The following is a 15,506-nucleotide window of genomic DNA, read 5'->3' as shown; positions in this document are numbered from 1 at the left end:
TGTTTCTTTCACTATTTGAATGGACTAGGTCAAATAAAAGATTAAATCATCTACACATAGCAGAACCAAACAGTTCCTTAAAAAATAGTACAAACATGAAAAATGAAAAAACCTGAATAAGATTGCATCTTTAATATCTGTTGGCTAATTACAATGTAATTCTCTTTTTTATTCCCCAAAGCAGAGTTCTCACAGAAATTTAATAACCACATTCCTTGACCCATTTTTGCCTTTTCCATGACCAGATACATGTAAGTACCATTTTTGAATCAAAGCAGCGTACGATTACCATGCACATTGTCACTGGAAGGCTGCCATACCCACACATGGCGCACACCCACGATCAATTTCCATGACTTTGTGGATTAATTCTCCTTCATTTTCCATGACTTTCAGTTTTTCGATTACCCCTGCAAGGCTTAACACAAGAACCATACAATTCCTAAAGCAATAGACCGGTTTACTTAAACGTGTTCAAATTTATGGATGTTTTTTTCCTGGGATCTTAGAAAGGAGTTTTTCCATTAACATGTTATTAGTGAATGAACTACAATACTTGAAATCCTGTCTGCAAATATTACTTGATGTTATGTCGGGCAAGCCTTGGACAAGCTTTCAGGTCATCAAGAACAACCTTTGTTTTAAAAAATATACATAATATTTGAATAAGTTAGCAAACAAGTCTATTGGGTTAATGCTACAAGAATTTGCTAATTTCAAAGTAACAGATCACTATGACAATTGGTAGTCATTACTATCTGTGCAGATGTCCGGGACCAGTTGCAAGATTTACCTGAGTGAATCCGGCACTGCCCTCTGTTGCCGTCCAACGACAGCTTGCCAGTTTGTCTGGCTGACGAAGCTGATGTCCTGAGCAAAGTCAAAGTAACATTTCCCAGGTCCCTTGCGGATGAGATAGCCCTCTGCTGGTGAGACCTGCTGTCCGTCTATCCAGACGTGTACTATCTTTGCCTGTAGTATGAAGAATGGGTAGATAGGAATTAAAGCGCAATCCAACCTTTGTAATGAGTTTATTTGTATGAATGAAGAGAATTAAGAAAAAGAATGATGAAGTTGATATAAATCAGACCATGCAAGGCAATAAGAGAGTTATGAATAATTGAAATACAAAATCACTAAATGTGATCTATCAAATTTGCAATTCAGTCATTGGATTGTGACCTATGCAAGGACAGCTCTCCCATTTTTATTGGGTTCTTTTTACACAAAATACACAATTTTCATATGAAATAAAGCTTTCCACATCATGTTACATTAACCTGTGCAAGGTATTTCCCCTACTCTGAACGATTACAGATCTCCTGGAAAATTCCTTCAAATAATAAAACCTTACCCCTCTGTAAGTATCTTCAGGTGACTTGTTGTAGTTCCATATCCTCAGCCCAGTCATCTGTACTTCCCTCCCAAAGTCAACGGTGAGAAAATGGTCTCCCCCTTCAGAGAATGGAATCATCCACATGTGCTCGTCCGATGATGTTACATTGGTACCGTCTAGGAGTCTGAAAGAAGGAAAACAAACTTTCCTTTGGATTAGGTTTTCAATCACTATGACAAAACAAGTTAATCAAAATGTACACAAATCTCTGATGAAAACATGTCTATAAGAACATGGTACAAGTGATCCGAATATCCACAGATCTGTTCAACATGGAGAAGTCCCACTCTGTGCCGTTTAGAATAATCTCTGCCAACAACATGAAGGTCCATTTATTTGCCCTCTTCAGAAGAATACTGCCACCTGTGTTGCATAGTATGTACCGTTAGTGCATGTTTTTAATGTAGGAAATTGGATTTATACGTGTTTTTCTTATGCAAATGACTTTGTATAATTTGCATAAAACTGCCTTTTAAAAATACGGTGAATGAAATGTAGTTCCTCGATTTATAAGTTTGTTTTGGTATCTTGAGGAAGAATTGTTATATTGTGAGTCTATGTAAAAAAGGAATAAGATTGCATATAATGTGTAATAACTTAATTTTACTTTATTCAAAAGGTGTTTGTACAAGAATAGCAAAAAGAGGAAGGATATTTTGTTTATAGAATTGTGATAGGTCTTTATATGTGGGCGCGGGAATCTGCCTGACATAGCAGATACGTAGGCACACATTGCATCTTGCCACGGGCGAAGGAGGTGGTGCGTGTGTCGGGCTGTCTATTAGTGTGCAACGCCCTTGTTACGTTTTACACCTTTGAACGAAGTAAGTTGTTTTCTTTAAATGTCACTTTGATAGTAAAGATTGTAAGCTTTGATACATGTCTATGAAATGTTTTTATGTCCTTCAGGAGAGGAAAATAAGGATTATTTTGGAAGGAGAATGTATTTGATTTTGTACTTGACAACTTCCGTTAGTCAGAATAGTATGTCTTCATAGGGATATGGTATCCAGTTAATCAAATTACATTGATCGTTTAAATAAATGTTATTACATTTATTCTATATGATGTTTAGATAAATTGTCATTTAAATGGTTAGTGGTTAACGCCTACCTGTATTTAGTGCGTGAATAATTGATTGTAATGATTTCGCCGTTGAGGGCGAATGGTGTTAATATTGTGATAAAGATGGCGGCGCCCATGGAATATTTGTATGATAATTTAATTGGTGAGTTACTTTATATAATATGTTATTAGTATACTATAAGGATGTTTTAATGATTTGTTATAGACGACATGCTAGCGAGGTTTGCTGGAAGCTGTAGTGTGGTCTAGCTGGGACTGCGTTGTATTTTGGGAGCCGGGAGCTGCTCCGGCTTGTTGCTTCAGAGACCTTGGGTAGGATATGATTTAATACACACATTGTTTAATTGGTATAATGTTGTTTATTAATGCATTTTGAATATGTACTTTCATATAATATGTGTTAATTAAAGACAATGATATTGTCTTAATTATTATATTATCATTGATGTAGAATACATTAATGCCACAGTTTATGTAATGTAAACCAACAGCGTGATAATTTACTGTCTGTTTATCTCGCCCACATTGTTGTATACTATGAATCAGATATATGTTGATAAGAATCTATACTTGTCTTGTATTTATGTTTGGCACATCTGATTGATTTGCAGGGTTTTCTTTATGCGATGATGATGATCAACAAATAAATGGGCTCATCACCCAACCTACCATCAAGCTGCTCTCAAGTTTCTTTATTGCTGCCTTATCCGTATTACGACAAATGGCGACGAGGATGGGATACGGATGTTTGTGGATCATCGCAGATTATCGCAGATGCTACGACTGAGTTCATCAGCTGAAGGAGAAAAACCCCTTGGTCAAGAAAGACACTTGGAGTGTCACAGGACTTTAACGAGTCAAAGTTGTTTTTTTTTGCATGCAATATTAATTTGTTGCAGTTCCAAGTATTGGTGTAAGTTTAGTTGTAAACACAGTCATTATTGCCAATAAATATAATTATTGCCAATTGTTTACTAACTTGTACTTGCAGTTTTAGTTTCATTTAGCCCTTGTAACGATGGCTGAAGATACGAGTATGGCAGAGATGCTGCAGGCGTTGACAGGTGTCATGCAAGGACTAGCTCTACGACAGACAACTCCTGCACCAAAGATTAAACTTCAAAAGTTTAAAGGTCCACCAAGAGCCCCAGGGGAACCTTCATTAAAGGAATGGCTGGATGATTTTGCTGTTTATGCCAAGAGGTACAGGCTTGAAGGGAAAGACAAGGCTCAAGCATTGATCGATCATCTTGTCGGTGTCGTGAAGGAAGAAGTTCTGTGTAGGGATCTGTCAGTAAGAGAGGACTTTGATCAGCTAGTAGATGTGCTAAATTCACTGTTTGGACCTGCAGAATCTGTTCAGTCACTGAGTGCTGAATTTCACACAAGAATCCAGAGAGAAGGTGAAGGTCTTGCTGATTATAGCCGTGTATTGATGAGACTGTATTCACGCATGGAAAAGGCAGCCTCCTCTACAGATGAGAGGAGGGCCCTTGAGCTTCTTCGCGACAGTTCTCTAAAGGAAAACTTTGTACGGGGAGTGAGAGACACCGGGATAAAGAGAGAACTTCGACGAATAGAGATGGCCTCTAAAGGAAAAAAGTTCCTGGAAATGCGTGAGGAAGTGTTGGATCTTTTCAGGGATCAGGAGCCTTCAACAAAAGTGAAAGTCCAGGAAGCACTGGTGGCAACCCCCTCAACTACAGAGAGAAATGAAGTCAGAGAACTGAAGGACGACCTATCTTCTTTAACGAGACAAGTGAGTGAATTAGTAGAGGCTGTAAAGAATTTACAAAGGAACAGTGGTGGACAGAAGGAATACAGTGGTGGACAGAAGGAATACAGTGGTGGACAGAAGGAATGGCAAGGAAGAAAGCTCATTTGCTACAACTGTGGTGAGAAGGGCCATCACAGGAATGATTGTTCATCTAGCAGAAGGTGCTTTTCTTGCAAGATGCCTGGGCATCTTAAGAAGGACTGTCCCTTAAACAAGAGTACAGAGAATACCCGAGAGAACTCTCAAGCAAACATCAGTTTGATCCAAGGTCAGAAGGAGGGGTCAGTAGATCCATTGATAAAGAGACTTGTATCACGAAGTCCAAAGTCGGTAGTGACCATCGGGGGCTTGGACATAGGATGTGTATTAGACTCGGGAGCGGAAACATCCATAATACCCGCTTCGGTATACCATGAACAGCTGAAGGTACATCTGGGGGAGCTGCACTCAATGTCTGGACTATTTCTAGATATCGTGGGAATCGGTGGGATAGATATCCCAATTGAGGGCTACATCGAAGTCCCAATACACCTGGAAGGATATTCCCTCCTTGGAAGTTTTATGATTGCAGCGGACAGGGCATGCCACAATGCTACGGCTACTACACCGGAGTATCCTGTCCTGATAGGGTGTAATATCTTTGACACTATCGGTCCGTCAGGGTTAATTGATGTTCTGAAGTCTGCGAAGCAGAAAGTGAAGGAGAGAACAGCGGCCTCCTGCTCCCCTATCCCTGTACAGACTGGGCGTGTTGAAGTTCTCCAACCCTTTAGCATAAGAAGGGTAAGGTGTCAAATAGAGACAGATGGTCATTCAATAGGAGAGATATTGGTGAGAGATGCAACACGCCCAGTCTACGCAATCAATGCCGTAGAAGGGTGCCAAGAACCTGATGGGAAATTAGTGGAAGTGCTGCTGGCTAACAGATCGGAGAACATTATTCATTTACCATCTCACACTCAGGTAGCAGAAGCAGTAATGGTCCAAAGAAGGAAAGAGGTTTGTCTTGACCTTGAGGAGGATAAGATATTGGTTTCTGTTCGTGATGTGGTTGCAGAAGAAGCAGAAGATGACAAGGTATCTGAAAGTGTAATGTCGGATATTGACATTAAGGAAACAGATGACGGTCTTCCGGATCTTCCTACTGGAGTCAAGTTGGACGGACTTTCCAGCGAAGCTAAGATGTTGGTGACACAGTTGCTCGACAAGCATGCTACAGTGTTTTCATCAGGAAGCTTTGATTTAGGGGAATGCAGTGTTGTGCCTCACGTGATACAGATGACTGAAGGACCTACGATTAGGCTCCCTTACAGGCGCATATCCCCAACGTTGGTCAATGATGTCAAGAAGATGCTCCAGGAGATGTTGGATCAAGGGATAATCCGCCCATCAAAGAGTCCGTATGCAAGCCCCATTGTTCTTGTGAAGAAGAAGGATGGATCACTCAGATTATGCATTGATTACAGGAAGGTTAATGAACGCACTGTAAGAGATTCGTTTCCATTACCTAGGATAGAGGAAACTTTGGATGCACTGACAGATGCCAAGTATTTCTCCACAATGGATCTAGCACATGGCTACTTCCAAGTAGTGATGGACCCTGCATCAGTGGACAAGACGGCTTTCCGAGTTCCTTGGGGACTTTTCGAGTTTACCAGGATGCCCCAAGGACTTTGTAATAGTCCAGGTACATTTCAGAGAACGATGGAGTATATTCTGGGAGATCTTAATCTTAGCCAAGTTATATTGTATCTGGATGATATTTTGGTGTTCTCTTCTACTCTTGAGCAGCATTTGGAGAGGTTGGACTTGGTCTTAACACGACTTGAAGAGAACGGACTCAAGGTGAAAGGCAAGAAGTGTGAATTCTTCCGCCAAGAGGTCAAGTACCTTGGACATGTAGTAACAAGTGAAGGAGTCAGGGTAGATCCTGAAAAGGTGAATAAAGTTCAGGAGTGGCCACGACCCAAGAATGGCAAGGAAGTTAGCTCGTTCTTAGGATTAGCATCCTATTATCGTCGCTTCATGGAAGGATTCTCTCATATGGCTGGTCCTCTGCATAAGGTTGCTCTGAAAGGGAAAAGCAGCAAGACAGACTTCGAGTGGGGACAAGAACAAGAAGATGCATTTGTAAGTTTGAAGTCGCAACTTACTAGTGCCCCAGTGCTTACCTACCCCAAGTTTGACAAGGACTTCATCGTGGAGACAGATGCTTCCCTGAAAGGCTTAGGGGCATGCTTACTTCAGAATGGAGATGATGGTCGACCCCATCCTATCGCATACGCAAGCAGGAGTTTGCGAGGGGCAGAGAAGAACTATGCAGACTTGAGCAGTTTCAAACTTGAACTACTTGCCCTTAAATGGGCTGTGACGGAAAAGTTTGCACCCTATCTCATGGGAGCTCACTGTACTGTGTTGACAGATAACAACCCTTTGGCGCATTTAAACTCAGCGAAGTTAGGAGCCACTGAGTCCAGATGGGTCGCACAACTGGCACCCTTTGATATAGAGGTGAAGTACAGGTCGGGTAAGAGTAACCGATGCGCTGATGCTCTTAGTAGGAGACCAGAAGACATGTCGAGTGCAGAAGTCGCATCAGTGCTAAGTGAGGTGACATGTTCTACGGAGCTACCCAAGGATGATCAATCTTCTTTGAGAGGATGTCAGAAGATTGAGGTGAGAAGGGTTAGTGAAGAGCACAGTGTCAATGTATTGCCCTCTTACAGCTATGCTGAGCTTGCGGATCTCCAAGAGAAAGATGAAGTTCTGCAAGAGGTCTCGCGTTTGTGGAAGAAGGGATGGATGCCTGGTCAGGACTTCGATACCTCGATGCCGTGTTTATCTGGATGGCTGAGACAGTGGTCACGATATCGAGAATATCGAGGGGTCTTGTATAGGGAGGTGGATGATGCCATTCTTGGCAAGGTACGACAGCTGTTAGTACCCCAAGTGTTGAGAGAAACCATGCTGAATTTGACTCATGACAGATGGGGCCACCAAGGAGTGGACAGAACAGTGAACCTACTGAGAGACAGATGCTATTGGCCAGGAATGAGTGGGGAAGTAAGACTTTACATCAAGAAGTGTTATAGATGTACTATGTCAAAGGTACCTACGCCAGCTATCTGCCCTCCCCAAAGGCATCTACTTGCATTTCGGCCCCAGGAGATAGTAGCTGTTGACTTTCTGAAGCTGGATAAGGGCAGAGGTGGTTACGAGGATGTGTTAGTAATCACGGATGTATTTAGCAAGTATTGCCAAGCAGTGCCCTGCAGGGATCAGACAGCGTTGACAGTGGCCAAGACTTTGCGTGATTCCTGGTTTACACATTATGGTATTCCAGGAAGAATCCATTCCGACCAAGGAAGGTCTTTCGAGAATACGATTATTCTGGAACTTTGCAAGTTGTATGGCATGAAGAAATCACGCACTACAGCGTACCACCCTGCTGGTAATGGTCAGTGCGAGCGTTTTAACAAGACGTTGTGTGGGCTGATTCGATCTCTAGAACCAGGGGAACGACGTCGATGGCCAGAACTTTTGCAGCATATTGTCTACATCTACAATACCACCCCTCACAAGGTAACCAGGGTCTCACCTTACTTTTTGATGTTTGCTAGGAAGCCGACCCTACCCATTGATCAACTTTTGAACCATGTGTCCAATGAATGGGAACAAGACTATATCCAGACACAAGCAGACTTGATCGACAGGGCCTACCAGATTGTTTCAGATAGACTGAGTGAAGCAGCTGATAAGGCAGCAAGAGCGCAAGATGATCACGTCACTAATCCTGCATTGGAAGTTGGTGATAGAGTGCTCCTGAAGAGAAATGCTTTCACTGAGAGACACAAGCTAGAAGACAAATTCTATGAGATACCTTACGTTATTGTCGAGAAGAATGATGAGAATGATCTCTTCAAGATACGACCTACCATGGGAGGAGTACCTAAATGGGTGAATCGTAGAAGGTTGATTTTGGATCCTCGAGCAGAAGTAAATGAACTAGATGAAGTACTACCAGATGATGGCAGAGACGATATTGACAACTATCATGAGAACGATGTCGAAGAAAGTGACTCAAGTAGTGATGAAGATGATGACAGTAGTGATGAGGATGATCAGAATGACTTTCAATGGATATACGATGGTCAAACTGAAATAGAAGATTCACAAGTAACTGTCAATCAGGAAATACCTAATCCAAGGCGATCAAGTAGATCATCAAAGGGAACGCACAGTAATCCTCATCAACTACCCAGATCGTCGATAAGGTAGCGCATTGTTGTGAGTTGGAAGTGTGTATTCTGAAACAAGCGGGGAAGAGCTTGGACCTGTTTGTATATATTCTACCCTTTCCTATCCTTCTACCCTTTCCTATTTCCTATTTCCTATTTGCTGAAATGTTTGCGTTCAAATTCAATACCTTATGTATTTTGTGGAGTTGATGAATATGCAGTTTAGCTTTGAGTATTGAAACAACGTATGTCAACTATAGGGTATATATATATATATATGTGAGAAGAAGAGAAGAAAATCACTGTTTTGATGATACTTTGCGTATGTATGCTTATTCTATTGGCATTTAAATTTGTATGTGTAAATGCATAAAAAAGAATATCGTTTTATCAGATGTTTGCATACAGGTATTAATGTTGGATTACAGATTATTTCCAGGTCATCTGAGTGCAACAAATTGTATTAAGAGTGTTTTGGAATGTAAACTACATGTATATATAAACAAAACTGGTATGTGTATAACATATGTAAAACAATTTATAATAATGTATATCATATACAAGTATGTTTGTAAACAGAGATGAATTTGAAATTTACCTGTAATTCATTTTATTCTTTTGTGGCCAAAAGATTCCCAAGCGGGGAAAATGTAGGAAATTGGATTTATACGTGTTTTTCTTATGCAAATGACTTTGTATAATTTGCATAAAACTGCCTTTTAAAAATACGGTGAATGAAATGTAGTTCCTCGATTTATAAGTTTGTTTTGGTATCTTGAGGAAGAATTGTTATATTGTGAGTCTATGTAAAAAAGGAATAAGATTGCATATAATGTGTAATAACTTAATTTTACTTTATTCAAAAGGTGTTTGTACAAGAATAGCAAAAAGAGGAAGGATATTTTGTTTATAGAATTGTGATAGGTCTTTATATGTGGGCGCGGGAATCTGCCTGACATAGCAGATACGTAGGCACACATTGCATCTTGCCACGGGCGAAGGAGGTGGTGCGTGTGTCGGGCTGTCTATTAGTGTGCAACGCCCTTGTTACGTTTTACACCTTTGAACGAAGTAAGTTGTTTTCTTTAAATGTCACTTTGATAGTAAAGATTGTAAGCTTTGATACATGTCTATGAAATGTTTTTATGTCCTTCAGGAGAGGAAAATAAGGATTATTTTGGAAGGAGAATGTATTTGATTTTGTACTTGACAACTTCCGTTAGTCAGAATAGTATGTCTTCATAGGGATATGGTATCCAGTTAATCAAATTACATTGATCGTTTAAATAAATGTTATTACATTTATTCTATATGATGTTTAGATAAATTGTCATTTAAATGGTTAGTGGTTAACGCCTACCTGTATTTAGTGCGTGAATAATTGATTGTAATGATTTCGCCGTTGAGGGCGAATGGTGTTAATATTGTGATAAAGATGGCGGCGCCCATGGAATATTTGTATGATAATTTAATTGGTGAGTTACTTTATATAATATGTTATTAGTATACTATAAGGATGTTTTAATGATTTGTTATAGACGACATGCTAGCGAGGTTTGCTGGAAGCTGTAGTGTGGTCTAGCTGGGACTGCGTTGTATTTTGGGAGCCGGGAGCTGCTCCGGCTTGTTGCTTCAGAGACCTTGGGTAGGATATGATTTAATACACACATTGTTTAATTGGTATAATGTTGTTTATTAATGCATTTTGAATATGTACTTTCATATAATATGTGTTAATTAAAGACAATGATATTGTCTTAATTATTATATTATCATTGATGTAGAATACATTAATGCCACAGTTTATGTAATGTAAACCAACAGCGTGATAATTTACTGTCTGTTTATCTCGCCCACATTGTTGTATACTATGAATCAGATATATGTTGATAAGAATCTATACTTGTCTTGTATTTATGTTTGGCACATCTGATTGATTTGCAGGGTTTTCTTTATGCGATGATGATGATCAACAAATAAATGGGCTCATCACCCAACCTACCATCAAGCTGCTCTCAAGTTTCTTTATTGCTGCCTTATCCGTATTACGACATTAATGAGTAATGATGACAGAACTTTCATGAGCACATATCTTCAGTATTTGATTCAGTGTTTTTATAATTTTGATAAATGACCTATGCACGCCCTGTATCTACGAACTGGATTTATCAAGTTTGTTTCCCCTCTCTCCATCTCCTCTCAGTTCGTGGAGTCATTGAGTGAGTTACTCATTCAGAAGTGCTTCAATTAAACTCATCTCTAGTGAGAACTGAATCCCTAGACAGCCGAACCATGTACATGCTCCACTGACATTGTGCCTGAGACAAAAGTTGCTCTTTCCAAAAGTAAACAGATTGGAAAAGACTTGATGTGAATCTATCCATACATTTAAAATACATGAATAATTAATTCATGTCAAAAAATGTTTTCCAGTGTGACTTGAGTAACCTGTCAATACACACAATTTATGAGCATTGCAAACTCATATCAAAGACAATAAGCTTACTTGTCCAACGTTCTGTCATCAGTGCCATAGTCTGGTAGTTGATTGAGATCACGAGGGTAGGCGTCGATCATGTCCATCGTCATGGGGATGGCATCACCTTCGATGTCCATGATCTCGAGACCGGTCATGCCGAGGTAGTAGATATCTCCCCAGGTCACTGTGAAGTTCAGCTTCAGATCTGTTTTGGTAAGATCGATCAAAGCATGTACAAGTCATTTTTCAATACATGTTTCCATGGAGATGAGAGAGGTTGAGAAATCTGGGATGACTACTTTTTGGTAAGAAGAGTTGCTAGGAGGGATGTTTCTCTCAACAAAAAATAAACTGTTGACAAATTTGCATACTGAAGAGTTTTTGGGGGTTGATTTTTTTTTCTTTTATTTCAAATTTGAAAAATTCTGCTTTTCTGTCAGCAAATTTGTCATCAAATTAGGTATCCCAACATCCTCACTGGCAACATTCTAAATATTTACCAATCAATCAGTAGTCAAATGAACAATGGCAAGACTGAAATACAAAACATCATACACATTTTAATCATTACAGATGACATTCAAATTGGTGAACTACATGTAGGTTTCATTATCATTCCTCAATCCTAATTACAGTACAGGGGGGTGTTTCACAAAGATCCTAAGTTGAACTTATCTCTAGGTTGGACTCAACAGTTATAGAAAGCCGTTAACATCTATGAAAATATTTTTTAAAAGTTATTTTAGAAGGCATAAAATGTTGATAAAAATCATTCATATTTTATATTATCAAGGAGATTTCATGTTCTTGATGTGGAATTTATAAAAAGTCTAAAATACTTGAATTTTTGCTTTTAAATATATTTTATGTTAAGGCTACGAATGGTTCTCCATAATTTTTAAGTCCAACTTAGAGTTAAGTTCGACTTAGAATCTTTGTGAAACACCCCCAAGGAATCCAAAACACATCCTTACATCTGCCTCTGAACACTGCATCCTGTGGTTGGGTCATCCATGAGGACTCTGCTCCAGGATCGGCCCTGTGCAGGGCGTGGTCACTGGTAGTGGTATCATGGGACTTGGGAGGAGGGGACTTCCCCCTGGTCGGCCAGACTCTACCAGCGTGGGTTCTGATTTTGCGGGACGGGCTCTGTTCTGCCGGGCAGTCGTCATTGGTCTCTCCTAGAATGATCATAATAATAGTGTAAAAACCTTCTTCTTGAGGATACAAAGCACTGAATACAATGAATTTTAATGAGAGAAGGTCTTTTTTGTCGTTTCTCTATCATGGAAATAGGCAGGGTGGGGGTATTACTTTAATAGAGGATCAACTGGCGTTCTTGGAAAGGAGATGATTGTGTCAAGTCATTCTTTCTCCCCTCATACATCTACCTTGGGTAAAACATGTAGGTCCTGTGGAGGTGACTTTCCAGGGTATATCTTCATACATGCACTATTACACAAAATAAACACATAGTGAGTTGGATAACATATACATTATAAAAGTAAAATCAACAAATACATATATCGGTATTTGATCGTAGTCTTTAATCCAGTCTTTCGTAATGCCATACCTTTTAAAAAAAAAATTAAATCTGAGACTAAAGAAAATGTTTATTGAATAAGAATTGTATTCCTGGAGAAAAATTGTGTAGACACAAGAATTAAGTCAGGATATATTTTGTACAGTGTACATCATCCATGATTTGGCCTAGAAGTAGTGAGCTTATTAAAAGACTGTTATTGTACAACAGATTTTGGGGAAATATTTCTGACTGTGGCCCTCACAGAAATAAAAAACTCCTTTACAGCAATTCATGTTCTAAATCACTCTAAAACCATCATGTTCCATCTTGCCCATCACAGCATCTCACAAGACAGATACTTTTAATAAATGCATGTATACGCAATTCTTTATTTCATCACTTCTTGTGCACTGCAGTATAAACTCAAACTCACATCTTACAGATTACATGGAATAAGACATGTACATTTACGTCCATTGCAACCAACTTTCAAAGATATTCAACACCCTTTATCTTACCTCAAAAATATTTTCTAGTCCCCAAACTCCAAGTTTTGGAAATTTCTCAAATGGAAAATATTGCAAAACACAAGCATGTAAATTCATCCAGCTTTGCACATGATGCGTTATGAAGAAATACAGTGTCACATAATAAAATGACAAATCCCATTATAATCCAAGTCCTCTATTTACGGTCCTGTACTATTCTTGTACTATTTACCTGACTGTACACGTCAGGTCAATGACACCCCCCCCCCCCCCCCTTCATGAAAAAGTTTGTGATAGAGATATCATAGATAACATACCATTACTTCTTTTCCCATGGGTTCTTGGAATAAAAATCCCTTAATATGAATACACTATATGAGATGATGACGTGGATCCTAATCAAATGAATGGTTGAAAGCGAACATGTGACCAGGCATGCGTAATTTGAATAACGACCGGTCATTATCCAATTCTAATGACCGATCATTATCCATTAATAAAACATCATGTTATAAAACAAATATAGCATAATCTTATCAAACAAAATAATACACATCACTTTGGTCGGGCATTAGTAGAATTACCCAAAGCCTCAGGCATGTTAGACTGTTCCAAAGGTACCTTGTGTGGTAATTCTTACTAATGTCCTTACTGCTGTGTATTATTTGTATATTAATGAACACCAAACGATTCTGTCACATGATACCTACCTCACTGACATCAGCCGTGCGTGGTCTAGTGGGCGGGGCCGCATCATCATCCATGCTGGAGCTAAACCAATCCTCCGCTGCCACATATACCTCATCATTCTTAGAGATTAGTTCTAAGATCTCTTCATCTTCTGTAAACAAGATGGTCTGTCGGGAAGACAATCGCAAAGATAAAATAAAGTCCTATTAATATATTTCAGTTGTTCCACACTGTTAAGTATTTAAAATTCAATCTTAATATGAATAATCAATGATATAAAAGAAAATACAAAAGAATGAAATATATGTGCATTTCAAGACCTAACCAATCTTTAAATCACAATTATAATCATAATAATTGGATTTATATAGTGCCATTTCATGAGGGTACAAGGCACTGACCCTTTAATAGTCTCTCAACAAATTATAAAGAATTATTTTCTAAACAGATTTTTTAAATAAACATCTAATAACTGACACAATTTCTATCATACTTACATCGCCAAATGAGCTGGGGTCTCCCTGAAGTGCCCCTGATGCCCTGCAAAAAGAAGGAAAAAAAATGTTTTAGAAAAAATTGATGAAACTGTTATTTACAGGTTTTATACACTGACTCAGTGTTATCTTCTTTGAATATATCATGGTATGAATTATCATGTGTACTTCTTAATGATTTATTTACATTATCATCAAGGGTTCAATGATATGCAAATATAAATACTAAATTAAACAACACTCACCTTGAAATTTCTCCTTTAAAGATGTTGTTGTCATCTAGAGATATCTCTATATCCTTGGCACCTCTGAAGGAATGTATTCTGGACTTGTTGTAATTCTGATCAATAAAACAAGAAAGGAACAGAAGAGAGGAGCATGACAACAAAATGAAGAACCAAAACATGGTATTGAAGTCTATTGGACATCATTATATGGTATCAGAAGGCTTTGGAGGGCAGTCTGATTGATGAAGATGTATACAAACATTAAAACTAATTTTCTTTTAAATGCCGTCTGTACTAGTTTGGCTAGGAGGGATTAGACCACCCAAGGTGGTCACTGACATGTAGCTATCTCATCAAATCAGCTCTCAATTAACATAAGAAAAAGAGGATCATGGGGGACCAATGGTCACCGATTAGGCATTGTTTTCTATATAGAGGGAGCAAGTAGTTACAAGTAGTACAGTGGGGCTTTAAGACATACACAATTAGGCAAACTGGACATTTTACTCTATTAATCAATCAGGATCCACTGTGTGATACCTAGTACATTTAACCTTAATTTTGATTAATTAATATGACAAATGAACATTTTGTCTTTTAAATGTAGCTTCCAGGGTTGGTAATTGATTGACACTGATTCAGATAAGTGATTTATATCACATTTTTTGGAAAGTTAGTGAAAATTTGAATGGACATTAAAACTGATCAGATCTAAACTGATTACCTTTCTAAAGAGCATCTATTTGAAGACCAAACTATTTAAAGAACAATTTTGGTGAAAAATAGTTTTTTTTAAATAAACCACATAATTTCTCACCCATATCCTGATCATGGCGACCTTGACAGGATGGTCAAAGGTCATGGTGATAAGATGCACCCTGCCTGGTGTGAACGGAGCAAGCCACATGTGTATATCATCCCTGGTGCAGTTCACACCATTAATCAGATTCAGCACAACCCTTGGGTCGTTGGTGTGTTCAGGTAACATGTTCAGGTCAGAAGGCTCTGCAGTAACCTGTGAATATTTTTCAGACAGAATGAAACAAAAAATTAAAGCCCATGTTTAATGTTTGCAGGCCCTACATATCCAATAATTAGAGGACCTT

At 38.8% G+C, this 15,506-nt stretch overlaps 1 protein-coding gene across 1 annotated transcript in view; it reads right to left on the bottom strand.

Annotated features, from left to right (window-relative positions):
• Positions 1-15,506, bottom strand: part of LOC580565 (protein KIAA0556) — a 37,651-nt gene that overhangs the window by 6,585 nt on the left and 15,560 nt on the right. The window contains exons 15-22 of the mRNA XM_030985184.1: positions 15,218-15,415; positions 14,419-14,513; positions 14,177-14,219; positions 13,696-13,846; positions 11,951-12,157; positions 11,004-11,181; positions 1,355-1,520; positions 794-972 (exon numbers count right to left, since the gene is read on the bottom strand). Coding sequence (XP_030841044.1) covers positions 794-972; positions 1,355-1,520; positions 11,004-11,181; positions 11,951-12,157; positions 13,696-13,846; positions 14,177-14,219; positions 14,419-14,513; positions 15,218-15,415 — 1,217 coding nt within the window. The remainder of the gene's footprint in view (positions 1-793; positions 973-1,354; positions 1,521-11,003; positions 11,182-11,950; positions 12,158-13,695; positions 13,847-14,176; positions 14,220-14,418; positions 14,514-15,217; positions 15,416-15,506) is intronic.

Source organism: Strongylocentrotus purpuratus, unplaced genomic scaffold (assembly GCF_000002235.5).
Source record: "Strongylocentrotus purpuratus isolate Spur 01 unplaced genomic scaffold, Spur_5.0 spur5_scaffold_14, whole genome shotgun sequence".
In the NCBI taxonomy this organism is placed as follows: Eukaryota; Metazoa; Echinodermata; class Echinoidea; order Camarodonta; family Strongylocentrotidae; genus Strongylocentrotus; species Strongylocentrotus purpuratus.
Note: the sequence above shows the minus strand (reverse complement) of the source record. Positions and strands in the feature narration are given on the sequence as shown.